At 41.3% G+C, this 27,391-nt stretch overlaps 1 protein-coding gene across 1 annotated transcript in view; it reads left to right on the forward strand.

Moving 5' to 3' along the window:
- The window catches only part of MIPEP (mitochondrial intermediate peptidase), a gene marked incomplete at both ends in the record, with an annotated part of 74,257 nt that extends 63,728 nt beyond the window's left edge, over positions 1–10,529 (forward strand). The window contains 3 exons of the mRNA XM_080614072.1: positions 1,317–1,438; positions 2,204–2,277; positions 10,435–10,529. Coding sequence (XP_080470198.1) covers positions 1,317–1,438; positions 2,204–2,277; positions 10,435–10,529 — 291 coding nt within the window. The remainder of the gene's footprint in view (positions 1–1,316; positions 1,439–2,203; positions 2,278–10,434) is intronic.
- Between the last annotated feature and the right edge of the window lie 16,862 nt (positions 10,530–27,391).

A 27,391-nucleotide genomic window follows, 5' to 3' on the forward strand; every position in this document is an offset into this window, starting at 1 on the left:
TTTTATATTTGGCTGCCTTAAAAGTTTAGCTGTTGACTTTAGGATAAGAACAAGCATCTGGCAGTCCATAGATTTAAATTTAAACATCTGTAATGGTACTTTATTGTTTATCTTCTAGTTCCTCTTTAAAATTGTTTACTGTAGTATCCACAAAACCTTGACAACAGTCATATCACAAGGATGTTAGGAGCTTTTACTTTGGATAGGAGGACAAATAAGAGGTGGGACTTGTCTCCTCTTTGATTTCCACACAGAGCTGACAGACAAGAGTTTCTCATTCCTTCATCTAACCACTCATCCATCTTCAGTTCAAAAAATGTGTCCAAATCTGTTGGAAAACAAGTTCTTTTAAAGCTTGGACCTGCTTGCCTTTCCACATTGTACCAGAAAGGTGGTGTACCAGTACCTTCCTGGAGGTACTGAGGCTTTAGACAGAGCCCTTAGAAATCTCATCAAAATAGGCTCTCCTTTGAGCAAGGGTTGGACCAGATTTGGAGATCTCTTCCATTTTAAATGACTCTGTTACAGTCAGGGAGGGGGGAAGGTATTTTTATTTCTGTGAAAGCAAGACTGATACTTCTGACTTTCTTTGCTAAGAAAATATTAAGTCAACATTCAACACCAATCAGCATTTAAAAAGGAGTCCACTGTCACTGAAATGAGTCATAAAGCCAAGTAATATTACATAAATGAGTAACAATATAATTATGGATGATAATCTGCTATATATATGCGTTTAAAACTGTGCAAACAAATCTCTGAACAATGACATTGCATGTTAATGTAATTTGTCTGCCCTGAGTTTTTTTGACATATGGGAAACTGTATTTTTTTATAGTATTAAATGCAAGTCCCTGTTGTCATTTTGTTTGTGGCAAAAGCTTATAAATTTTATTTTTTCAAATTTGATATTTCACTTACCCACATGGAAAATTATAAAACGTGCTGTTACTTGTAATAAGGTAATTGTGGTTTTCTTTCAAGACTAGTAGAACAACAAAGCTATTATCAAATATGAATGCATTTTTTACTGCTTGGTTTTCTTTCCTTCTGACCCTATTTATGTATAATTTCAATTGTGATAATAGGTATATTGGATACACAGTATTTAGGTTGAAAAGTGCTCTTTAGAATACATGATGTATTCATTCTGGGATTTATAGTGGTGGCTGATTTTTTTTCTTTTTTCTTTTTTTTTTTTTCTTTTTTTAACTGTTTGTCATAAATAGATCTCTTCCATCATACTTCAGAAAATGCTGAACAATTTAAAGAATTTTAAAGATTACTTCTGGTTTGTGTTTGTTTTCTCCTTACAGGCCTGGCAGCTGCGATTCAGTCATCTTGTGGGCTACGGTGCAAAATATTACTCCTACCTCATGTCTAGAGCTGTTGCCTCCATGGTGTGGAAACAGTGTTTTGCTCAGGACCCATTCGATCGGTAAAAATAGAGAAATTACTAAGTAGAATGCAGCGTTATGCTACTTAATTCTGGAAGGCATGAAACAGCAGGGGCCACATAGGTTGATGAGCTTTTTAAATGTAAATTTTTAGCCTTTGTCTTGATTTTAAGAGGATTACAAAACAGGAAATAACCACAAGTATAAAGTGTACTCTGGGACATGTTTACTGGTGAAAAAAATTTGCATCGATGTTCTAAAATATGCCATTTGGGAGGCACTGAAATCCATATTTACTGTAACTAGAGAGCTTGATTTTCATAGATGCCTGTTTGCTTGCAGTTTTCTATTAAAATCAAAGCAACTGCTGGTATTAAACAAGCTTTGTATCACCAACTTCAGAGCTAAGTAGAGCTGTCCTACTCATTCTGCTTTGTGAAATTAAAAGGTAAATTTTGAGATCATAAATTATGAGTGCTCTTATACCTTAGCTGAATGTTCAGAGGATTGTAACAGAGTGACTTTTCCCCTTGGAGTAACGAAGGCTCCATTTGTTGTTCACAAATTCACTTCTATAGACACCAACACATATTCATATGTATAAAATTTGTCTAATTCAGTTACTCATAATTTTGCATGTAATTGGAATTTCAGCAGTCAAAATGGAATCAAGGCAATCATTGTTTCCGGGTGGGAAATTTCATCTGACTTCTGTCTCTGTGTTCTGTAGAGAACCTAAAAGCAAATGTGACTGAAAGCTGAGCAGGTTTTGTTTGCAGATGGCTCTAACATCTATGTTTCTCCAGGGCAATGGGTGAGCGTTACCGTAGAGAGATGCTGGCGCACGGCGGTGGAAAAGAGCCCATACTTATGGTTCAAGGTACAAAAAACCCAAAGCCTTTCATTCCGTTGCTCAAGGAAGAAATAATTTCCCAATTTGGTACTTTTTGTTTAATTATAATCTTCATTGGATTTATGAAAGAAAACTTGTTCATTTATTTAGTGAAGTGGACTAGTATCATGATCAGTAGAACTTGTGATACACAGGAAAAACCCACACATAGATAGTTGGGGTGAAGTGTTGAAAGAGGTTGTTTTACAAGACTGTCTAAAGAATTCAGAATAAGAGTATCACATACTTAAAGATAGATGAGATTTTTTTGGATACAGAAATTGAATAACACATACATGAAATTCATAACAGATGTGGTTATTTTGTATGCAAGAATTTGAACTTGTTTTGAGCATATCATTTTATTCTCAAAATAGCTTTGACTTTATCAGTACTTTGAGTATACATTCTCATGAAATGCAAGTCTGAAATTCATAATGAACGTACTTCATTATTCCTCTTAATACAATGTGTGCCTTTTGAACCTGGAAAATAACTTTTAAAATCATTCATTGTGCTAGCAAAAGTCCTATATTATTACACTTTAAGTATTAAACAAGTCAAGAGAATAAAACAAGTTTCTTAAACTGCTGACTTTATCTCAATTCTGTCAGTGAGACCAGGATAAAGATTTTCCTCTGTAATGTTGCAATATTAAAACCAAACATTTTTGCATTATTGTCGGTGTTCCTGATATGAGCAGATGGTAAGGCCTAAATGCTCTTAAGAGGCATCTTTCAATTCAATCTGAAATTCTTAATGGTAAGAACAAATATTAATTTGTTGGCCTCTGTTCACTCCAGTTTGGTAAACTGGAAGTTGTGGATGGTTTTTATTCAGATAAGGGAGAGAGTGGTAATGTGTCTGTGTTTCATCATGCGATCAGCACAGTTTTCGTAACTAGAACATTTCAGTTCTTTCACCCATCTGTTTATATTTGAGGCCATAACCTCTGCTCTCCTTAGACTCATCATGTATTAAGCAATTATATATTTTCTAGATTAGTCTATTTATATTTCTGATCTAAAGAGTTGCTTTTCATTCAGCATGACTTTGCAAACTTGCCTTTCTTTACTGTTCTTGAAGAGGCTGTGTTTGTAACCTCAAAAAACTATAGTCCAAAATTGTGGATTAAGTAGTTTCAAGACAGGAACATAGAATCATAGAATAGTTAGGGTTGGAAAGGACCTTAAGATCATCTAGTTCCAACTGCCCTGCCATGGGCAGGGACACCTCACACTAAACCATGTCACCCAAGGCTCTGTCCAACCTGGCCTTGAGCAACACCAGGGATTCACAAATTCCCTGGGCAACCCATTCCAGTGCCTCACCACCCTCACAGTAAAGAATTTCTTCCTTAGATCCAATCTAAACTTCCCCTGTTTAAGTTTGAACCCGTTACCCCTTGTCCTGTCACTACAGTCCCTGATGAAGAGTCCCTGCCCAGCATCCTTGTAGGCCCCCTTCGGATACTGGAAGGCTGCTCTGAGGTCTCCACGCAGCCTTCTCTTCTCCAGGCTGAACAGCCCCAACTTTCTCAGCCTGTCTCCATATGGGAGGTGCTCCAGTCCCCTGATCATCCTCGTGGCCCTCCCCTGGACTTGTTCCAACAGTTCCATGTCCTTTTTATGTGGAGGACACCAGAACTGCACACAATACTGCAAGTGAGATCTCACGAGAGCAGAGTAGAGGGGCAGGATCACCTCCTTCAACCTGCTGGTCACACTCCTTTTGATGCAGCCCAGGATACGGTTGGCTTTCTGGGCTGCGAGCACACACTGAAGCCGGCTCATGTTCATTTTCTCATCAACCAACACCGCCAAGTCCTTCTCCGCAGGCTGCTCTGAATGTATGTAAACATACATCTTTACAAAGAAATCCAATTATTTTATTGTAACTTGTATGGGAGATAACTGGTATTTAAAAACGTATTTTCTTTATGCTTATAATCTCTTCTGTTTCTGGGATGTATTTTTAATTTTACTGAGCATGGAATCTTCCTGAAGTGTCCTAGAGGATATGGTGAAGTTGCTAGCAGTGTGCTCCCTTGAATCAAATATTTGAATGAAGTTCGCAAAATTCATCTGTGGAAGTGCAAGTGGCTTTACCACAGTGGAACATGGTACAATCGGTTTGCAGGATCTTACAGGAAACAGTGTCAAAGACCTTACTGAAGTGCAGGTAGAAAATATCTGCATCTCTCTCCACTTGTACCAGGCCAGTTGCTTCATCAAATAGGGTTATCAAGGTGATTGAGCATGACCTGCCCTTGGTGAATGCGTGGTGACTATTCCTCATTACTATTTTCTGTTGTTCATGAGCCTGGAAATGGTTTCCAGGATCTGCTGCTCTACCATCTTCCTCGGGATTGAGGTGAGACTGACCAACCTCTAGTTCCCTGGGTTTGCCTTCTTGCTTTTCTTGAAGGTAGGAGTGACATTTGCTTTTTTTTTTCCAGTCTTTTGGCACTTCGTCCAGTTGCTATGATTGATTAAAGATTACTGAGAGTAGCCTTGCAGTGCCATCTGCCAGCTCCTTCAGTACTCATGGGTGCATCATACAACAGTCTGTGGATTTATGTGTATCCAGTTTACTTAAGTATTCCATGATCTGATCGTTTTCCATCAAGTGTACATCTTCCTTTCTTCATGATATCTCCCTGCCCAACTTTGTAATCTGAATATTACTTTTATACTCTGTATTTCCTTAAAATTATTTTAAAGATTAATTTTTAAAAGATACTGAAAATAATAAAAATAACCAGAATCCATCAGCAGGTTCCTTGCCTGTGCATATTGTGATGTTCATTTGTAGACTATGCAAAACTTAAGCATGGTTGAATGGCTTCCTGAAAAATGAAACTGAGGTGACTCAGGTGTTTTGACAATTAATAATTTGATTGCTTGCTTGGGATTATTTGAGGTTAAATCATATAACACACATGATAGGAAAAGCTCATAAGTTTATGTTTAATTGCTCTGAATTTATTATGAAAATTGAGAATTAAAGGAGAAAAGTAAGAGCAGTTACTTGTTCTTTAATTTGTTTAGGTTCAGTCAGCTTCTGACTCTCTTTACTGTTTGTTTTCATTATGGATGTTCCAGAATACTTGATTTTCATCTTTTGTTGGTTTTCATCAGTTGCAAAACTGCAGTCCTGTAGCAGGTGACCAAACTGATTCCTGATTAAAGACACATTCCATCAGACTTAAAAGTTTGTTGATTTTACTCTTCTTCAGGGAAACAGTCCAGATTCTGTGCTCATTAGAGCCATGTTTCAAAAACCTTAAGTTCCCTAGGCTGGAACTTCAGGCATTTTATTTATTTATTTTTTTATAAAAAGAAATGTGCTTGTACAAGTCTGATTTTTGGATGCCCCTTGAAGTGCTTCCATATCTCATTGTGAAGTTAGCAATAATCATTGACTGTTTGCTAATAGATAACTTCACAAGTGAATTTTATTTATACAGTTTCTTTGTTATGATTTTTCCTCAGAAGGTTTCTATTGTCTTTCTTTTGTGTTTGGATATGACCCTGGCTTTTCATCTTTCTCCCACATGATTCCATAGATGTACTGATTAGGGAAGATAAAGGATCTGACCTGCCACCCAGTGGAGTTACTGTCAAGATTCCTGTTTGGACTAGTCTTTAATTCAAAAACACAATATACTTTTTTTTTTGTTTTTGGATTTGGTTCTCTTGGCATTTGTTTCCACTTAAAAAGAACCGAAATGACAACACAGAGGCTTTATGAAACCTTTTTTAACATTTTCTGAAGGTGACCCCTTTTATCTTAATCCTTTGGTAATCTGCGAAATAAAGAAAGAGTTACAAATATAGATAGCAGGAGCAATTAAATCATGAGTGAACAATGCTCTATCCATGAAGCTTTATTTATTTATTTATTTATTTTCTTAGAGGAGAAATGCAGTTTGAGAAGAGCTTGGTCCTTCTCTCATTTTGGGTTGGCCACGTGGTTCTTGCAGACCCTCTGCTTCCCAGGACTATATGGCATTAGGGATTTCAAATTCCTTTAAAGATATGTAACCCAGGTGTCCCTTCCAGGTCCAGTTGTGTGCTGGTTGCAGGTCTGAACAAGATTCAGGTGTGCACCATCCCTCCCTGTCTCTCTTGGCACTCCCTAACTGGAAAGAAACCCAGGTGCATAGGCAGAAAATGTATTGCAGTGTGAAAAGTACTGGGTTGGATGATGTGGGAACATATCCTGGAGTGTGCTTCTCCTGCAGGCTTGATGCAGTCACATTGCCCTCTGGGTGTCTGAAGAAGTCCCTGTGCAAAATACAAGTGAAGTCGTGTTCTTGACTTGGTAACACTGTGTCATACTACAGACATACTCAGCTGTGTGTATACATGGTAATCAATGTGTAAATAAAAGCACATTTGCTCCAATGCAGTTTTAAACTTTGTTTTTCAGTGCCTCAGATTGTACTTTGTGGAATAATTGGGATTTGAAGAGGCTGTAAAAATCTTTCAGGTCTCTTTGAAAGTATAAGAAATATGCATAAATCTTAAAAGGTGATGTGACTGGCAACATACATTAACTCAAACTACATGGACCCAAAATAATTAGTGTTCCAAAGGAGTAGAGGCCAAATTTTGCCACAGGCTTTATTCTTCTCCCAGTTTTCAGTGATTGTAGGTTATAGCTAACCATCTTTCCAAAGGGTGTGGTTAACCACGGTGCTGTAATGTGAAAGAAAACTTCAAAGCAGAGAAGATAAGCTATGCAGTTGCCTTAGGCTTGGGAGAGACTGAGCTGAAATAGGAGTTGGGCTGAACGTATGAAGTACACTCACAGATTTTAAACTGCAGCCATCAGACCTTGTGGACACCGTACTAAATCATTTAAACTGAAGTGCTGAGTACTTACAATATATCAAAGCTGATCTTGCTTTGATATAGTTTATGGAGTTTAAAGGGGGACGTGACCATTCTTAACACATCTGTGTGGAGTAAGAGGTTAAAACACAGAAATACCATCAGTGTCTGTTTCTTTTGGCGTTGTCTGCTCTAAAATCTGTAGTTATTTATTTCATAAGGGCATGATCATTTTACTGCAGTAGGAGTTCAGCAATGACCTCAGTTACTCTTCATCCTTCCCTTGCAAAAGCAAGTTCTGTTAAGGCCTGCTTTTGATGTCAGTGGTGGGAAAACAGCAATGCAGTAGACCACTAATGTAAGAAATCTGAAATCTGTTTGTACTATCAAAAGTTGGAACTACTGGATAGGAAGTCATTTGACATCACTACTGCCAGAACGATTTTGAATTCTCCTACATATTTAAGACAAACCATGTGGAGTCCAAATGAATGCAATTTGTAACAAGCTTTGGGTAAGAGTTGATAAGACTGTATTCGGCTGCACTAAAACAAATCCAAGTGTACTGTAGTTAATTATGTCTCTTTCTTTCATTTTGTAATATCCAGGGTTGGAATGTTTTTGTTATGCTTTGCCATTTTTATGTAAGAGGGAAATTAAATCTACTTGAAGGTAATCCCATCATCAGTCTCTGTTCTTCCCCCTAATCATTATATTGTTAGCTTTTCTTCTTTTTCAATGTACTAATAATCGTAGTTTTAAGAATTGTCAACAGCAGAATAAATTTTAGTATGCCAAAAGAATTGGCTAGCCATCATCCAGGCTGTCTGCTTCCTATAATGTCAGATTTGGAAGGGGATTTTTTTTATTTATATTTTGGGGCTTGGGCAGTGGTGGTTATGTCTGTTATGGCTATCTTTATATACTGTCTATGCAGCATTAAAGTCATCCCTCCATATTGATGTCTGATAGAAGTAGGCACATTGGATAGAGAAAAATAGTTCTTTTATAGAGCCACACCTTAAAAATTGGAGTCTTGAGATTTTTATACCTGAGCTAGTCATCCAGGTTTCTTTTCTGGGATAAAGGGAAAAGTAGGTTCTTCATAGGCTCAACTCATCATAAAGTAGACCTCTGAAAAAGGTCAGATGAGTGGCACCCATGAAGCTTTTCCTACTGTTCAGTACCTAGAAATAAAGCCAGTTAGTTCAGACGTAAATGTCTGAGGCGAAATGAGACAAAAAAAAAAAAGGCAGAACCAATTGCAGTGTTGGGACTGGACTGCTTCAACTGAGTTTAAGATGAAGCTCCAGAAGTCGTGCCTGACAGTACGTGTTCCAGTGGGCTGCCATCCATGTCACCTTCTTAAGTCATTCTCTAAACTTCAGGGAAAACATGCAGGAAAATAGTACAAGTTTAAACCGGAGTTTTTCCAAGGCCGTTAGGAAGCGAATACGCATGTCACCCAGTCAGCCCACTCAGGAACCTGAGAGAAGGAGTCTGCAAGAGGCCATGGTTCTCTGAGGGGGTTAGATTAATAGCTGGTGTCTGGACACATCTGTTTCTCAGCCCAGTACATAGCAAGGCATTTTTCATCGTGGACTAGAAGTAATTCCACAGCAATTTAACTGTGATGATGACAAGTTTACCAAGTATTTGGAAATACTAATTGTGTTCTCTTTCATTTTGAAAATAGTGTGGTGCAAATTTCTTTTAACAGCATTTGAAGTTAACCTTTATATAAGTACAAGATTTGTTCTACTTTTAGTGTTCAGTATTAAATCTACTGGGTTATGGCAGTGTGTGTTGACATTTGCAACATGTGTTTAAATCAGATTGAAATGGGATTCTGTGAAGTCTTAGCAAGAACATTCTTTTTGGTTACTCACACAAAATTACCTTGAGGTGTTCTGTTTCCTGGTGGGTTTTGAATCATTGTGTTCTAGTGAAAGATTCTGGCTTTTAGCAGCATGCAATTATAATTTTGACTGAAAGCAAATATTGTGGAGGATGTGAAAGAGTATAAAATTATGTTCAGTAGGTATGCCGATCAGAAAGGGTAGAAGGAGGTTATATTTACATTGGCATTTGTCAGAAAGAACAGATCACTTCAAAGAAGTACGAAGATTAAATTTTACATTATTTGGCAGCTCTACTGTTTGTATTTATTTTTTTTCAGGTGCAAGTAATGCAGTAGATTTCCATATATAATATTGAAAATGTTCATAACACTGAAAAGACCAACATTGCAGTAATGTTAAGTACAAAGAAACATCTGAAAATAATTTAATCATAGGATCATAGACTGATTTGTGTTAGAAGGGACCTTAAAGCTCACCTAGTTCCAACCCCCTACCGTGTGCAGGGGCACCTACCACTAGACCAGGTTGCACAAAGCTCCATCCTACCTGGCCTTGAACACTGCCAGGGATGAGGCAGCCGCAGCTTCTGTCAGCAACCTGTGCCAGTGTCTCACTCCCTCACAGGGGAGAATTTCTTCCTTATATGTAATCTAAAGCTATCCTCCTTCAGTTTAAAGCCATTACCCCTTATTCTATCAATTTACAGGGTACATTCTCATGCTTTCTAAAAACCGGGATTCTGGAGGAAGGTGTGGGATTTTTAGCTGCTCTGTTTGTTATAGTTACCAGACAAAGTACTTGAGTACAAATTCTTCATTATGCTGATTTCCCTGTCTGTTATTGTGTAGCTATGCTAGAGCTACAGCTGCACTAATTAAAATCCTTAATAAAAGTCCTGATACTGTAAAAAAAAAAAAAGGGGCAAAATTAAACCCACAGTGCACTGAAAATGCTTTTGTCTGTTTCATACCTTCTGAAAAAATCAGATATTTTTGTACTTTAAATACTAAATTAAATGCTATGAAAGTGTGTAACACTTTGAGAAAATATGTTGCTTTTTCTGGCCCTGTCAGACCTGAGGGTTAGCAGATAAGGATTTAGATATCCACTCAATCACTGATTTATTCCAGTCACTTGGAAATGACTGAATCTATAGCTAGATTGCTTTAAAATGGAAATAATTCCCTGCTTAAGCAAGATTGTAATGATAAAAATCAGTTAACAATCTTGAAACCTGTCAATTCTGTGGTAACATGTAAAAGGTAGCTTGAAGAAAACAAATAATCTTTATACACTATAATTGCAGTTATTTCTTGACAAAGAAATGTGATAGCTGTTTCTGTCATATTGTGACATTCGAAGTTAGATAGCAGTAAGTAGTAGTATTGACAAAGCTTTCAAGGCCATAATATTCTTGCTAAGAGTCTGTTGTCTTGGTTTTGTAGGTATGCTTCAGAAATCACCTTCAGTTGAAGACTTGGTGGATGCCCTTGTTTCAGACCTCGACCAAGACTTCGAAACATTTATCATGGACTCATAAAAATATTCAACAGAACTGAATTATTTCATGGAAGATTGCATATGTCTTCATAATTGTGGGTAAAATATTGTTGTGATTGGGTTTGCTTCTTGGTGAACACTTGTGAAAGTTTGAATATCCGTGTTGGTGGAACATTAATAAATAATCTTATTGGATCACCTGGTTTCGTTTATGAAAGTGGTGTCTTTCTATTGCATAGGAGCTCAAGCATGGAATTTGAGAGAACAAATCCTCTAGCATGTACTGTTAGAAAACTTGATCTTGTTGGAACAGGTGTTTAAATAGGAATTTAGCTTATCCTCAGTGCTAGTGGAGTGGTATGAATGGTCTTTTGGTACACACATTGCATTCAGTATTAGAACATACCTGTTGAGTGTCAGGACCCAGAACTGTTAGCATGTTTCAGTGTTCAGGGATCAGCAGTTGTTTTCTGGGGAGTATTTTCTTATTTAACCGGGTCCTGTAGTCCTTTATCTGTTACCTGGGTGTATTTTCTTGTGTAGTGGTGGTTTAGTTTTGGCCACAATACTTTAGGGGCTTTACTGGATGAAGTCTATCATGTTTTGGTGAATATGGATTTGTAGGCATTTTAATGTTTCCTTTGCAGAGGGCAGTTGCTACTGAAATATGTTGGCAAAGTTGCTGTGTAGGAACAGCCTGAATCTCATCTCTGCGTATTTTTTTCATATGGAGTTTCCTTTTAATGATGGTGAGTGGATGAGTGTTGGGAAACTGCTTAACATACAAGAGAGCAGGTTTTTGGGGGGACAAAATCAGTCAAAACAAAGACTTTTTTCCAAGATAGGCTGGAGCAGTTTAAGGTTGCACAGTCTATAGTGGGTAATGAACAAAGGAGTATTACCAGTGGGGGTTTCTTCTTCTCTTGAAGTAAACTGTGAAATGGTATTTGAGTGCCTAATAAAAAAAAAAAAAAAAGGTGACTTTTTCTCTAGAAATGGCCTTGCCTTTGAGAAGTCCTTTGCAGGTTGTTACAAAAGGGATCAAAATTATACGAAAGTGTCCTTCTCAGCGGAAATGCAGTGAAAGAAGCAAGAAAGGAAGAGAACTGAGGCTGAGGGATGAGCAAATAGTTGGGAGAGAAGCAAGTGAAGAATAAAGATCAACCAGAAAAAGTAGATGTTTGTGAAGGGATGAATTAGAGTGACAGCTGATTGGGATCATTTGCCCTCTGTTTTTTAGGAGACTTCGTGATATTGGTTATCATTTGATATTTTACCCTGGTTTTTTGTCTGGTTTTGCCAGGTGGAAATTTGTCTTGTATAAATAGCACTGCCATTACCCATAGAGCTGGGTTTAGACATTTTTAGATATGAAATGTTTTGGTTAAACAATAGCAGGCATATTTTTAGACATGTACTAGAACAAGGCTTCTGTGTTGTACGTCTGAGTGACTGCATTCTGTATGTACAGATACAGAATTGGTTGCTGCCTACTACCAGGAAAGATGAATGGTTTTGCTTAACAAACTAGGTGGGTATTTTGCTGTAAATTAAGTGATTAAAAAACCCACAAAAACTAAACACATGTAAATTTAGGTGTGAGTAAAAGCACACTGTGAAGATGGAAAGTTCTCAAAAGGATACAATAGCTCATGAATGTAAATTTAACAACCCCTTGTAGAGTATTAAATGGAAGTATGTTATAAAGGGAATTTAGGGATGTTGCTAAGGGAGGCTTGTGTTGCTTGTTGCCTTGGTTTTTGAACTGGAGCAAAATGCCAGTAAACTTCATCTGGAATTGGCACATGTTGAAAGATCCACTGTGACAAAAAGAACATAGTAAAAGGAAATCCTAGTGCTGACACAGCCCTGGGAGCATTTTGGTAAAGAAAATAAAGCATCATGATTAGTGGAATAAGCAGAGCATTTCAAATTAAGAGATTGCCCCATGATTTTAATTTGAAAGAAATTCAAGTGCTGATGTTCTAGAGGGTAGATACTTTATCAAAGTACATGTAATAGTCACACTGTTTTATGCCCATGGCTGCTATTACTTCTTTATTTCACTGTCTCATTTGATCTTTCTGTAAACAACAGCGTTTTCAAGGTTTTATCAGAGTGGCATCAAACAACATCTTCCTAGTATTGAAATCAGGTACAGACAAAGAAAGAAAGAAAATCTTGTATTTTGCCAAAGCACAGTGGACTGTACCTATTGTTGGAGATTTGTAGCTCTTGGGACATTGGACAAAGATGGGAGCTGGTAGAAAAGTAAATACAACTCAGAGTGACAGCTTCAGTTTCTTTCTGAAGAATCTCTGTTGACTCCAGTAATTTTTGTTTTAGAATCATAGAATAGTTAGGGTTGGAAAGGACCTTAAGATCATCTAGTTCCAACTGCCCTGCCATGGGCAGGGACACCTCACACTAAACCATGTTACCCAAGGCCTCATCCAATCTGGCCTTGAGCACTGCAAAGGATGAAGCATTCACAACCTCCCTGGGCAACCCATTCCAGTGCCTCACCACCCTAACAGTAAAGAATTTCTTCCGTTTATCCAATCTAAACTTCCCCTGTTTAAGTTTGAACCCGTTACCCCTTGTCCTGTCACTACAGTCCCTGATGAATAGTCCCTGCCCAGCATCCTTGTAGGCCCCATTCGGATACTGGAAGGCTGCTCTGAGGTCTCCATGCAGCCTTCTCTTCTCCAGGCTGAACAGCCTCAACTTTCTCAGCCTGTCTCCATACGGGAGGTGCTCCAGTCCCCTGATCATCCTCGTGGCCCTCCTCTGGACTTGTTCCAACAGTTCCATGTCCTTTTTATGATGAGGACACCAGAACTGCACACAATACTGCAAGTGAGATCTCATGAGAGCAGAGTAGAGGGGCAGGATCACCTCCTTTGACCTGCTGGTCACGCTCCTTTTGATGCAGCCCAGGATACGGTTGGCTTTCTGGGCTGCGAGCACACACTGAAGCCGGCTCATGTTCATATTCTCATCGACCAACACCCCCAAGTCCTTCTCTGCAGGGCTGCTCTGAATCTCTTCTTTGCCCAACCTGTAGCTGTGCCTGGGATTGCCCTGACCCAGGTGTAGGACCTCGCACTTGGCATGGTTAAACTTCATCAGGTTGGCATCAGCCCACCTCACAAGCGTGTCAAGGTCCCTCTGGATGGCATCCCTTCCCTCCAGCGTATCAACTGAACCACACAGCTTGGTGTCATCAGCAAACTTGCTGAGGGCGCACTCAATCCCACTGTCCATGTCACCAACAAAGATGTTGAACAAGACTGGTTCCAACACCGATTCCTGAGGGACACCACTCGTTACTGGTCTCCAGCCAAACATTGGGCCATTGACCACAACTCTTTACGTGCCAGTTCTTTATCCACCGAAGACTGGTTCTTTATCCACTGATCTTATGAAATAACTTTTGAGGACTGAACAGTAGATGTGATTAAGCCTCTTGAGAACACATTATATCACCACTATGATGATTACTACAGAAAGGGAAATATTATTCTAATTTTTTTTGTCTTCTTTTTTGGTAGTTTCTAAAAATGCTTCCAGCTGTTCAAATGTCTGATGCTTTTTCTTTTCTTTTCTTCTTTTTGAGAGACTTCTATTTTCCAGCAAATATGTGTTCTTTCAGTAATGTGAGACCTCTCTTGTGACCAGCAGCGTAACTCTTCATAAATGTAAAAACCACTGTAATCCCTTTCCAGCATTCCCTGTTTTCCCACTGGGGCTGCTGAACCAGCTAGCAAAAAGTTGGTTTTATAACACTCTAACTCAGCATCATGCTTTTAATCTGAAGTTGTACTATGATTTGGATTTTAGCTGCTGCAGAAAGTAAGTAGTGAACATCTTCAGAAGAAATTACACCCTTATGCAATCCTGAAATAATAACACATAATTACGACACATCAAAGAAACACACATGGATTACCTTTGATAGTCTGAGGTGTCAAGCTCTGCTTTATTTTTTTCATGTTTGATGTGATTAGTTTTCTGATTCACTTAAGACAGACTGAAATATTGCTTAATAACTGCTTTCTGGTGACATAAATGCAGCTGGTGCTGCATGTAGTTTTCTAAACTCCTTACCAACAAAGAGAACAGGAGGGCAGTAGTTCAGTGCAGAAGGGAAATGGGGCAAGGAAGAATTGAACATAGATTAGAAACCAGGCATGAAAAAGGGTTGATACTGAACCAAAATTACCTCTGAGTCGAAAACTAGGGGGAAGTAAATGAGAGTTTTCTTTCCAAAGCAGTAGTTTAAAGTGGAAATTGCAGCCCTGTCAGTAATGGAAAAGGCAGAGGTGCTCAGGAAAATTTCTGCTTTGTCTTCTGTGGAAAGCCAGATAGAAGAATTCATATCATATGTTGATAAAATACTTTCTACAGATGTTAAATAGCAATTTAATAGCAGTGGGTCACACTTTACATCACTGTGCAACAGTTAAAATGAATATCACAGTAATGGAGCTTAGTTTCATAGGTAACACTAGGATGGAGATACAGAGATAACACAGCAATGTTGATGGCTCAAAATATGCATTTCAGTTTATCAGAAAATTAAAATATCTTAATTATAATCAGAAGCAGAAATTTGAAAGGTTAATAGCTGGTCTGAAAACAAGTGTTCAGCAAGCGCCAGTAGCTGAAAGTTGAAATGAAACAAATCTGCCTCTAATTTTTATGACAGCAAGGACAGCTGAGCACTGGAACATGGGTGAAGGATGGTGCTGGGATTGACTAATCAGCATGAGAAATGTATATTAAAACTGAACTATTTTTTCAAAACCCTGCCACATTAGTTCAGATTAATTCAGAGAAACCCTGTAGCCTCAGTTGTGCTAGGGGACAGCCATCTTGTGATCTGTGATATGAATGGAGTGTCTTTGGAAGGAGATTTTGCCATGTGGGTAGCAAGTCCATGCTTGCTGGGTAACTGTTCTGCTGATGGCTTCATGGTAAGTGGAGAGCTGAAGAAGCAGAGTGAGCCAAAGAGCCTCCTCTGCTTGTTTAGTGGGAGGCACTGTGCATCTGCCATCACAGATTCCTTCTGGGCAAAGTATTGGAGATTGCTGTTCCCAGAGCCAGAGATTTATTTACTTGCTGTTGGGAACGAGCTCTGGTGAGTGCTTTACCCTGGCAGGTTTGCAGTATACCTAAAGGGGAGCACTACATTAAAATTTGAAGACCTCAAGAACTTGAGAATTGGAAATGCGTGATTGCAGAAAACCAGCACACGAATTTCCTGGGAGACGGACTGTGGGAGAACAGCTTGTGTGCTTGGGGCGGAGAGGGAAAGAGAGAGAAGATAAGGAAGTGTAAATCAGCACCAGCGGGACTGTCTGTCGGCCCTTCTGATCTTCCCCAGGCTGAGATTTGTTTACCTTTTAAGTCCTCTGTGGCTGCTCTTCAACAAATGGCTCTTTAAACGGAGCACCATGGAATGCCGGAGCCACGCAGTTGTAGGAAATCAGTGTGGCTGCTTGTTTAGAGGAAGTGTCCCAGAAATCCGTTGAAGACAAGATACTTAAACCAGAAGCAAAGTGCCGATAAAGATCTGACAGAATGACTGTCTGTGCTCTACTGGTGTATGGATTTAAAAACACAAAGAGAAGGCAGTGGGATGCCTCTTGTCAAGCAGTTGCCTGTGAGCCTGTAGCCTCTAGGGCAACTTGTAGATGGCTAAAGCTTGCTGTTACAACTGCCTTTGTGCTTGAGGAGAAGAAACAAGTACCTTTTTAAATGGGGTATGTCCTACCTCTCTTAGGATGGGATGAACCAGCTCTTGCACATGCCTTTCACTGAGAGAGCACCGATGGCTGGGATAGAAGTGGGGGAATCCTGTTTAAATTTGGAACACCTCAAAGTGCCAAATTTAGCCTCTTTTTTGACATCACCTTTTTTCAATCACCAAATGCAACTGTTGCTTGCTTTTACTGTCATACATTATAGAATCACTGAATGGTTTGGGTTGAAAGGGACCTTAAAGCTCATCCAGTTCTAACCCTGTTACCATGGGCAGGGACACCTTGCACTAGACCAGGTTGTTCAAAACCAATATAGTGACTGAGTTTATGCATTAATGACAGTATCACGTAGTACAATATTAAAATAGTTACAGAAGGTGCTTTTATATTCAGGACATCTTGGGGTTTATGAAGTGCTTTAGGCAGCTGACCCTCCAACTCCTTACATCCCCCTCACTTTACTCCTTAGGCACCTCCAAAAGTCTCCCTTTTCCCTCTGCATTTTCAGCTGCAGTGGGGCATGGCCCAAGTTGGTAGGAGGAGGCAAGGGGAGATTTGGGCTGTGGCTGTGACCTGGTGATTGTGATCATGTCAGAGGAAAAGAAAAATGGCAGCATGGTTAGGTTCTGCCCACCCTATACCAGCAGCCCAAGGCTGCTACTGGCATGTGCCCATATAGCCTGAAGGGTACCTTGTGCTTGAACAGCATTTCTCACCTGCCTTCCCAGCACAGTGAGAGGTGAGTGTTGGAAAAGCTGAGCCCTGGGGAAATGTCCCAGATGTGACCCTCTGAGAAGGCAACACATTGCCAAGCCAGGGCAAGTCGGGATGGATGAGCCCCCTTAGGTTGGATGCTGTGGGACAGCAGCTCTCAATACACTGCAGGCAGCTGCACTTCGTGAGTAACAGTAATTTATCAAATAGGTGTTTCAATATTGACTTGTCCCTGAAACAGGGTCAGAAGCCTGTGTTTGGCTGATATTTACAGCAGCCCTTAATGTAAGGGTTGGGCAAGCTCATGGAGCACCTCTAGCAGACTCCCAACAGATTAGCAGGGCAGTTGCTAAAAATAAAGTCTGCTTATTAATACATATAAAAGAAAAAATGTTTATGAAGTCAGAAGTTGCTGGAGTCACATAGTGCACACTTCTACCAATCCCACATTTCTTCATCATGAAGAATTTTGTTAACTTGCTTTGCTGCCATCTTTACCGAGCCAAATCCTCATCCATGGTAAACTTCTGTATCTCCAATGAAGTTATTAAAGACCTACTTTATTTGTACATGTTAAGCATTTTCCCCCAGGGTCATTTGACAGGAATCCCATCTCCTGGTTGCTGAGCACCAGCATCTGCTCTGGGCAGCCATGAGCTGTATGGAGGCAACTTATTGATGGCCTGGGAGAAAATGAGTATCTCCAGCTTTGAACAGCTGATAGCGCTGGAGTCCAGGAGTGACAGCATTTCTACACAAGGTTTTTAGAAACGAAAAAGGGCAGCAATATTGTCTTGAATATCATGGCTTACAATGCTTCTCTTGATGTGCTCAGTTGTCTGCACTTCAGCTCCAAGAAGAATACAGTTGTAACTGAATCATTTTATAAGAGAGCCCTGGGGGAATACAAGTGATACAGCAGCTTTTATAACACCCTAAAAGGTCTATAAAACTAATTATATATGTTATCAAAATGATTCATGCTAGCCATAGTAAACCCAGTCATATACAAATGAGAGTTGAAATTGCAGTTCACTGTCTCTTAACATTTGCACAAATAGCACACATTGTCGTGATGAGGTAGAAAAAGGACTTCCCTAAGAGTTGGAGGTGTAACTGCATGCTGCAAGAGAGAGAGAGTGCGACTGGGATCTGTAACCCAGCGCAGCTGTCAGAGACCAGGTAAGTTCAGACCAAACCTGATTCTTCACCATCCTGGCAAATTCTCTTTTTATTTCCCTGTAAGTTTAATTTGTTGCTGTGTGCTGAGCCTGTCCAACAAATGCGTCCTTCATGCACTGGAACTGCGTGTCTGTAGGTATTGCGCTTGCTGGAACTATTTAACAGCAAGGGCCTTTTGCAAAACAGTGCTGAATTGCTGGCAGTGTTTTCCATAGGGATTTAGATAACTTGTTCTACTTAATCAAATTAGTTATCTTCAATTCAATCTGGTGTCTAAGCCAAATTCCCAAGACAAGGTGGTTTAGTAGTTTGTTCAGTTTGTAATCTCTGAAAAGAAAACCTGCTTTTTTTTCTTTCTTTGGTTTCTGACAGTCCCAGTCGTGTGTGAAAAACTGGCTGAGTGCAGGGAAATAGCTCATTCAACATTCAGTTTCTACTCTGTGAGCTGTTCTGGTTTCCATGCCTTTCCTTAGGCCTGTCAGAAGTATCTGTTTAGCTGGTCTGAAGCCTGTGCCTTGCTGGCTTTGGGCAGATTTTTTTTTTTATCTTCCCTGCTTCATATTTCCCACCCCATCTCCAGCTTTATCTCTTTCATTTGGCCAAAAAGATATTTCACAAACTGAAATTGCCAGTAAGAGCTAAACTGTCTTCATAACTTGTTTTCTGTGTGTTGGGACCCTTTGTGCCAACTGGAAACACTTCAGATCCCAGTCATCCCACCCTAGGCAAGAGGTGCAACCTTGTCAGAAATGCAGGACGTCTTTAGATAAGCCAGACCTGTGAGCTTTTTTCTCTTACTTTTTCATTATTCCATTCTTCACCTTGGTTTTTAGGCTGGAGAAGTGAGACTGCGTGCCTTGTATTGATGCAGGGACCAGTGAATTTGAAAGTCTGAGCGCACATTATCCTTGATCAGACCCCACTTTGATGCTCCAGGTGTAGGCAGAACATCCATCAGTGCTCTCAGTCAACCAAGGCACACAGACATGTATGCTTTTTTAGCTCTGGTCCTCCGAAAATGTGTTTAAGGGCCAAGGTTGGTGTGTGCCTTCTATGATTTCTTGAGAGGCTTTGTTAAAAGTGAGAGCTCCTTGGATAGCTTATTTATCAAGACCTGAAACAACAGTTGCAGTATATACGTGGAAGAAGAGACATGCGAAGCTGGAGGTCATGCTTTGGCTGATGTCCTAGAATTTCATCTCCCTCTAAATGCTGGGGCAAAGGATGGAGTAGGTGAAAAGTTTTTGTTTTCTGCATACTAGAGAAAAGCCCTCATTGTGCTAAATAATCTGAGCCAGCTTTGGGCCCTCCCTTTTGCGCTGCCGCTGCTGCTCCTCACCACCCTTCACTGACCTGAAACCTGCATTGTATTGATCTTCTGGGTTAATTTGAATGCGTTTTCTTTCAGAACCCATTCAGAAAAGGCATACCCTGGCTGTAGGAAATCCCCCAGATAAATTAACCCCATATATACTGACTTACCTTACAGATGAATCCCATCTGGGTTCATGGTGCTGCTGCTCTCCACCCTTGCCAACCTGTTGGTGAGGCTTATGCTGGAAGAGACAAAACCTGTCCCTGCAGGCAACTCATTCTCCTGCCTCTTACTTGTTTTTTTTTTCACCTGTACCACAAATACGGCATCCTCCTGTGCATCGCCATTTGTACAAATACGAACGGAAAGGATAGCAAGCCTCTGGCAGGGCCAACATGCATCTGTCTGTAACCCGTCTTCGCTAGTACTGCTCTAATGTTGTAAATGCTGGTAAAAAAAGTAACCAGACAATGCAAGGAGTATCAAAGACATTTTAACTGCTAATCTGATTTCCAGAAATGCTGGGACCGTTCAGTTCAGGAGCGCAGAAAACCAGGAGACTGGTGTCCTAAGTGTTGTAATGGGAATTCAGAGAGCCCTACTTTTCCACTTGAAAATGTTTGGATCTAATGGTGAGGATATAGTATTGATGTTTGATTGTGAGGATATTGTGGATGCTGTTACATGACAATCCTTTGGTTTGTACTGAGGTTAGTACTTGACGGAGCCAGACTTTGCTTTTTGCTTTGTAGTCTTGCCTCACCTTGGCTTGCTTCATGTCTCCTCTCTTGCCTCTCCTCTTCTCCTTTTCCTCTTTTTGTCTTCTCAAAGTGTGTGCATGTGCATTAAAATGTCATTTCAGCGGATGTAAGATTGCATTGCCCAGAGAGGTGGCTGTTGCGCCACCCCTGGAGACATTCAAGGCCAGGCTGGATGCTGTTCTGGGCAACCTGATATTGGGAGCCTGAAGAGCTGCTAATGTCCAAGTCATTTCGGGGGTTGGGACTTTTAAAATACTATGCAAGGCAATGAGCTTGAGTATGTCTTCAGAAGTCAAGTATATAACCATTTGCTCCTTGGGACAGAAGCATTGTAGATACTGCTGCCAACACACCCTCATTACTTTAGCTGCTCTTGTACCACCTCCCTGTGACTTGTTGGCAGTCCCAAGGGATTTGTGAACTCAAAACTCATCTTGATGTTTGCTTGCCCTTCTCTGGTTGTTGTGTACATGTGAATCTCCTAAATATAGAAGAGAATGTAAAGGATAAGGAGTTGCAGACACACTTTGCGGAGGCATCCTGGGTGAGCAGCTCAGCTGGCTGCAGTACTCTGCAAGCATGCTGTGGTTGATATCAAACCATTCCAGACTGGATGAGAGTAGGACATGTCCCATCTATTAGACAATGCACACAGCAGATGAGCACGAATGTGTCTAGGTGTAGCATTTCTACAGTGGCAGCTAACTCAGGCAATGAAATGAGGTGGCTGATTCAAGTTTCTCCTTCCCGAGTCCCCAAGAAGACAGCATTTTGCTGCAGACCTACATTGCTTCTCCAAGGGCTGGCTGCCTGCATGCTGCCAATAGGCTGCTGGCACCTGCCAGTGGGATTAAGGAGATGTGGTTTCAGCTGTGGAGGCAGCCAACAAATTGCTGTCCATAGATGAATCTCTAAGCAAATTAAATGTGAATAAACCAGCTTGCAGTGGAAAGAGGTACTGGATCCAGCAGTGACCACTGTTTGGAAAAGAGTAGGTGTTAATATGCCCTGAGGTCATTTGGGGCAATTAGTAGTCCCGTAACATCCCTCGGCAGGGCACGAGGCAGACAAACTGGTATTTTCTTACTGTTGAGGAGGGCTGAGGTGTTTGGCAGCAGCTGCGGACTCTACATTTTGGTCCCTCTTCAGGGTCATCAACAGTGGGGCGGCTGAAATGCCATCCCTCCTGCAGGGAAGGTGTTCATAAGAAGCTGGGCATTGGCAACATGGAGGGGTTGAAAACACCAGTAATCAGTGGCTTTTCTAGGAGAGGGCTCTACCTGGCGGGGTTGGTTTGGCTCCTGCACAGCCAAGGCTGGACCTGCTCTTATTGCTTAGCCACAGCCATAGTGTTAATGCCCGAAGTACATTTTCCATGGCTTTTCCTGTTGGCCTAAGTCTGGTCTGCCGCTTCTCTGTCTCCCAAAACCCACACACAAGTCCCAAGGGAGGGACTTCCAGTGTGGGGCCCCCTGACCTTCTGTGTCCTGAGCTGGAGCATCAGGTGGTCCTCCAAACCAGCTCTTCCCTGATCGCATCTTGCGGTCTGCACAGATGCTTTTGATGGTTGTGTTGCTTGTCAATCCAACATAGGATTGATTGCTTGTCAATCCAGCATAAGATTTCCCACAGAAACCCAGGGGATGAAACGGTGAAAGTCAGGTGTAGAAAGCCAGCCTCTGGGGAGGTGGAGGGAGAGCAGCTGGAACAATGCTGTGCTGAAAGCCCTGGTCATGGCAGGGTAAGGGAAGAGGAGAACTAAAACACAAGAATGTTTTAGGACAAAATGGGCTAAATCAGGGTGAGCGGTTGGCTTTGCAGATGGCGGGTTCAAAAGGTTTCAAGCCAGTGTGCCAGGGATGGAGGCTGTGGGTTGGAGTAAGGACAGAAAAAGGAGAAGGGTGCATGAAATGCTTGTGTCATGCCATGACCTTGAAATGAGAGCTGGAAAAGCGGGGTGAGTTCTGGAAACAAAATAAAGGAAAGAGGGCAGATCTGCAGGAGTTCCCAGGATAAGTAAGGACTTCCAGGAAGTGCCCTTGCAGAAGGAAATCAGTCACAGTCCTGTGCCACTGCTCCCCATTGCTGACAACTCTCCATCTTTTTATGTTTTAATGTTGCATGTGAAATCTGTGCAGGACAGTATCCAACAAGATGTACACATTTGAAGATAGCTTCTTTTCTTCTGGAGAAAGCACAGTTTAGTTTGCTCAAGGACTGAAGAACAGCTGTCCAGGGTCAGGTAAGATCCACGTAGGAAACTCTCCATGCCAGCTTTTTCTATGAATTAGCCACATCACAGCTTTGCTATCTTCAAGGTAAATCTGCAAAATACTTCTGTGAAGCCCCATGCAAAGTCCATGTGTATCTTTCATTGATATGGCCATGGCTGGCTGTTGGAAACCTGGGCTAATTCACCAAGAAGAGTGTACCTTTGCTAGGGTTTCCTACTCTCTGCATATGCTCTCGAGCTGATCGAAGGTGTAGGGGATGTGTCTTAATGTTTCTAGTAGGAGAGGTAATAAATGAAATCGATTTATAAATTTATTATAATGTCAAAAAATTTATCTGCTTAGTGCAAAAAAGCATAATGAAGGTGGTGCAAGTTTCTGAAGTGAGCATCCTTCTCACAGTAACTACAACATGTCAAATTATAAATGTTGTTGACTTGCTCACTTGGAAGTTCACAGTATCTGAATTGTACTTACATGTCTGAACTGTTCGCTGCAGACTGTTGCAGTGGGATCAGCCAGAAAAGGAGTAGGTAACTAAAGTTCTGTTATAGCAAACTAGTCCTGATGAAGACACAGGGGTCCCAATGAACATGTTTGCTGCAGGCAGGCACTCGGGGCACTCACTCAGCTGCCTTTCTGAATTCAGGGACTCTGAAGTGTGTTCTTACAAGCCAGTTTGAACTAACGTGTGTACGGCACTGCTGTGTTGATTCAAACAGCAAAAGTGTCTTAAGCTCTAAAGAGGGAATTAGACCTTGCTGAGGCCAGCCAAGAAAATGTTGAGATCTTTTATTTTGACTGGAAATGGGCATCACCTGCATACCTGAGTCAGTTACTAAAAAACTGCTTCCAGAAGTGGTTTTTACAGAGAGAGCCCTCTGTCACTGTCCCCATGCATTCCTAGCGGCCACGATACACTTTCCACTCCATTCTAGGATCTCTTTACCTTCTTTAGCTGACCTTTGGGCAGTTTTGTACTTTCTGCGTTGCATCTTGTCCTCTCTTCCCCTTTGGCCTTGCTAACACATCTGTTTCACCTTCTCATGGCTTCCCCCCCTCAGTGCTGCGCTGAGTTGGCTGCCAGCTCTCAGACTGGACAGTCCGAGCTTCCTCTGCTCTGCTGGGAATACCCTCCCCTCGTTCTGATTTGCTTTTGCTTAATTAAAATGGAAGAGTAGCATTAGTGGAACACGCTGGTGTCAAGGGACCAACTCCCTTCCCCAGTACCTGCTTTTCTGCGCCACTATGGCCCTTGGTGGGGCTGTGCTAATCAGCCTTCCCAATGCAGAGCAGTATCTCCTGCCACAAGCTGCCTCTGGTGCCCAAAGCTGCCAGGCTGAGCCGTGGTGAAGTCCCAGTGGGTAAATCCAGCCTGTGGGTAAATGCCATAGAGCTGTGTGGGGAAAAGGGGGTCAGTTTCATGACAGCAGAAAGCAGCCTGTTTTGCTGCCTGTTCTGCTACCATATGTCTCCCTGTAGCCCCCATTAATTGTGGCATCAATCAGTAACGGGCTGCACTTTTCTCTGGAGGATGAAATTAATGATACTGTCTTCCATCTCCAGCAGTGGCTGTACCCAGTGTGCCTTACCTTACACTGCGTGTACCCCATGAGAACTGCCATGTACACAGCAAGGCCACCAGCACTGACAAACACAGAGAAAAGGAGTCATCTCTAACCAGACGTGCTGTGCTGAAGGCTGCTTCTCACAGGGCACCAGCTTTGCTGCTGAAGCCGAGTCTGCAACTGAGCAGAAGAGGAGGAAGCTTTTGGACCAGGGTTTCCTGCACAGCGATGCTCGCAGCCGGCTGCCATGCCTGTGCAGGGTGCAGGTAAGGCTGTGTTAAAGGCTGTGTTTTAAGGCTGTGTTTTGCACTCTGACCTGCATGCAGGAACAGATATAGAGGACTGAGGCATGCAGATCTCTCCTCTCCTGCTGCCTGCAGGGCCTGTTTCCTGTTTCAACTCAAATTGGACTTTTGTTTCACCTCTTTCATCTTGTTCGTTTTCAGATTTAAAGTGTTTTAAAACAACATAAGTGTTAAATAATTTCTGCTGAATCAAATAACTGCTACATGATTTGAGCTAATTTATATCAGCAGCAGGAAACAAAGTCCAATTGTGTCATCCTTTCTGCAGTAACTCCTTTGCTCTGTTGATGCTGTTTTCTACCAACTTACTAGTGCACAGCAGGGAATGCCCGCCTGTCCCTCAACTTACGGGCCGGCCCAACCTGCTTTGGCTCACCCATTCAGTAAATTGGGTTGAGCACTGGTCAGGATATGAATAATTATTTACTTTGCTATACTACTCTGTGGTAAGATGACCTCAGGGAAGACAGAATGACTGCTCCAGACAAAAGAAGAAGGTAGGGGTTTGTTTCCAGTCAGTTTAAACCACCATAATTCACAGCTGTCCTGCCTTTTCAATAGATACATTTTTTGCAGCACTTTAGGATTAAGTCCCGTTATCGTCAGTTTTTACACCATGTCATGGATAGCTCTGTCTCACTTGCAGCTGTGACCAGCCCCTTGTCTCTAGTTTTCACGGAGGGTTCTTTCAGAAAAATCCTGATCAGGGCATGTCCTTAAAAATCATTTTAAGCACTCAGCCTGTATCTTCCATTTTAGAAGCAGCTGTCCACAGATAGGAATCCAACCAAATAAATTCCTGGGTAGGCAGGCCTTGAATGTGAGCTTGCTGCCTTTCTGAAAGTAAGCTTTGCCCAGTGTCGCACAGGCCAGCATTCACACACTGTGATTGGGTACCTTTGTTTTCCTCTTTTATTTCCTTTGCATGTATACAAGAACAGAGCAAAGCTTTACAGATGCTCGTGTAAGCTGTGATGCATCTTCCAGGCTCATGAAATTAAATCCACTGTTCTTCTTTCATATGGCAATGGGGAAGCAGACCAGGTAGTGGAAGGAGGAGAATGGGAAGCATGTTCTGGGAGGAAAGAAGGGAAAGAAATCCCTGAAAATTGCAGCAGTGATAAATAAGGCAGACAGAATGGTAGGGAAGAGCCGTAAACAGGAGAGGAGGTAGGAGATAGAGACATTCCTTTCCTGATTAGAAAGAACCTTCAGTGCCAACCGTGTGTTACTATTTCTGGCACTGGGCAGGGGATGGAGAGGGCAAACACTTCTCCATCAAGAATGTGGGGAAAGTGCTGCATGGATACTTCCCAAAATCAAACTTTTATGAAGACTAAGCAGATAAAATGCCTGGTATGCTGGAGGGGCAGGGCAACTGTAAAGATCAGAGGAGTTTTCCAGCCTACTCATCTTCCTGTGCAGCCCAAGGTTATTTAGCTGAGCTTTTAATACACAAATGGGAATTCTGCGGAATGACTCTTCAGTGTTATTCTTTATGCAGCTTTTTTCTCCTGTCTCTCTTTTGTATTTGCTGTTGTTTGAACTACCCATAAGCTATGATTTAATAACAGGTTTATAAAGCATGGGTTGCTGGTGTGGGTTGGGGTTGCTCTGGTCAGAGGAGTTTTGATCTGTTCTGAGCTGGGGGACAGAGTGGTAGCGAGACATGGCCACAGCATGAATCAGCATCTGATTCCTGGGCCATCTTCTGGGTGGCTTTAGGGTAACTGCATTTCTTTTCCATGAGAAACTGGAATTAGAATCTTACTATGGGTAGCTTGTGAGCAATGCGACTTAAACAAAATTTGAATAGTCTTTTTCTTTCATGTGTCAAAAAATGAGGTAATTGAAAAAAAAAAAGAACAGAGGTTATCAGGTATTTAAACCCCCTGGCTCTTGCACGATGAAGTATTAACAAAACCTAACTGAAAGGTAACTTCTGCTCCCTAAAATCAGGTACAAGTTGCAGGAGCATCCTCAGAGCTGCAGCTGCTGTAGACCTTGACTTAGACCTTTACCTTGCAAAGTGTGCAAGCAAACCTTAGCAAGCAGATCCAAGAAGGCCTGGAGCCCAAAACCTTTAGTTAGTTTTGGTCCCCCTCCCACAACTCCAGATAATATTTATTTCTTTTTACTTATAGCTTTCAGCTACCACAGTTACCACACTGATACATCTGCAGATGGTGCAGTGTTGCATCTTTGGGGATTTTTAGGCTTCCAAACACATTTACAGCTACTCTCTGCACTTGCAGAGAGGAATCAGCTGTAACAGTCTGGGTGTACCTAGGCTGAACCCTGCTCTGCTATGGCTTGTGAAGATGTTGTTTCTTTCCGCACTACCCCGAGTCCACCTACTGCAGGAAGGCAATAAAAAGACTTCTCTAGTTAAAGAAAGCATCTGGCTCTGAAAGCAACAAGACCTCCTCAGTGAAATTCTGTGCATTCGGAAATGTCATCTGGCAGACAGATATTTTGAGGAATCCATATTACAGCACTTGCCAGCACCTCAAGTAAACTCCAGTGCTATCTGTTGTTGAAAGCCACAGGAGATGTAATTTATGGCATTCTTGGGTTCTTCCCTACAGATCCCATAGCCTGTTCAAACTAATTAGAGAGAGGGCTGAACCCACAGGGCTTGCTTCTTTTAACCCAGCAATAAAACAGGTATTTTATTATCTAAAGGATTTAGAGTTTCTTCTGCCTGAATCCATCTGTCCTGCTAGCTAAACCCAGTATGAGAATAACACTGAGATATTTGTCCATACAAATGAACTAGTCATCCTTGTGACATTTCACAGCATTTTGCCATGGCATGACAATTTTTCCAAGCAAGGAATTTTTTCTATTTGTAGTCTCAAAATAGCAAAAAGGGTGGTGAAGTTTGACAAAATGTACTGTCGATGTTATTGGTGGAATATTATGGGTCTGTTTGGGGATCTGAAAGTTCTTTTCCAACCTAATAGATTTTGTGATTCTGTATGTCCTCACCCTTGCACAGGTGTTGAACTTTTATTGTTGAACATCGTTAGGAGTAAGATTTAGTAAAGCTGAAGCT

This window comes from Psittacula echo (genome assembly GCF_963264785.1).
Source record: "Psittacula echo genome assembly, chromosome: 3".
In the NCBI taxonomy this organism is placed as follows: Eukaryota; Metazoa; Chordata; class Aves; order Psittaciformes; family Psittacidae; genus Psittacula; species Psittacula echo.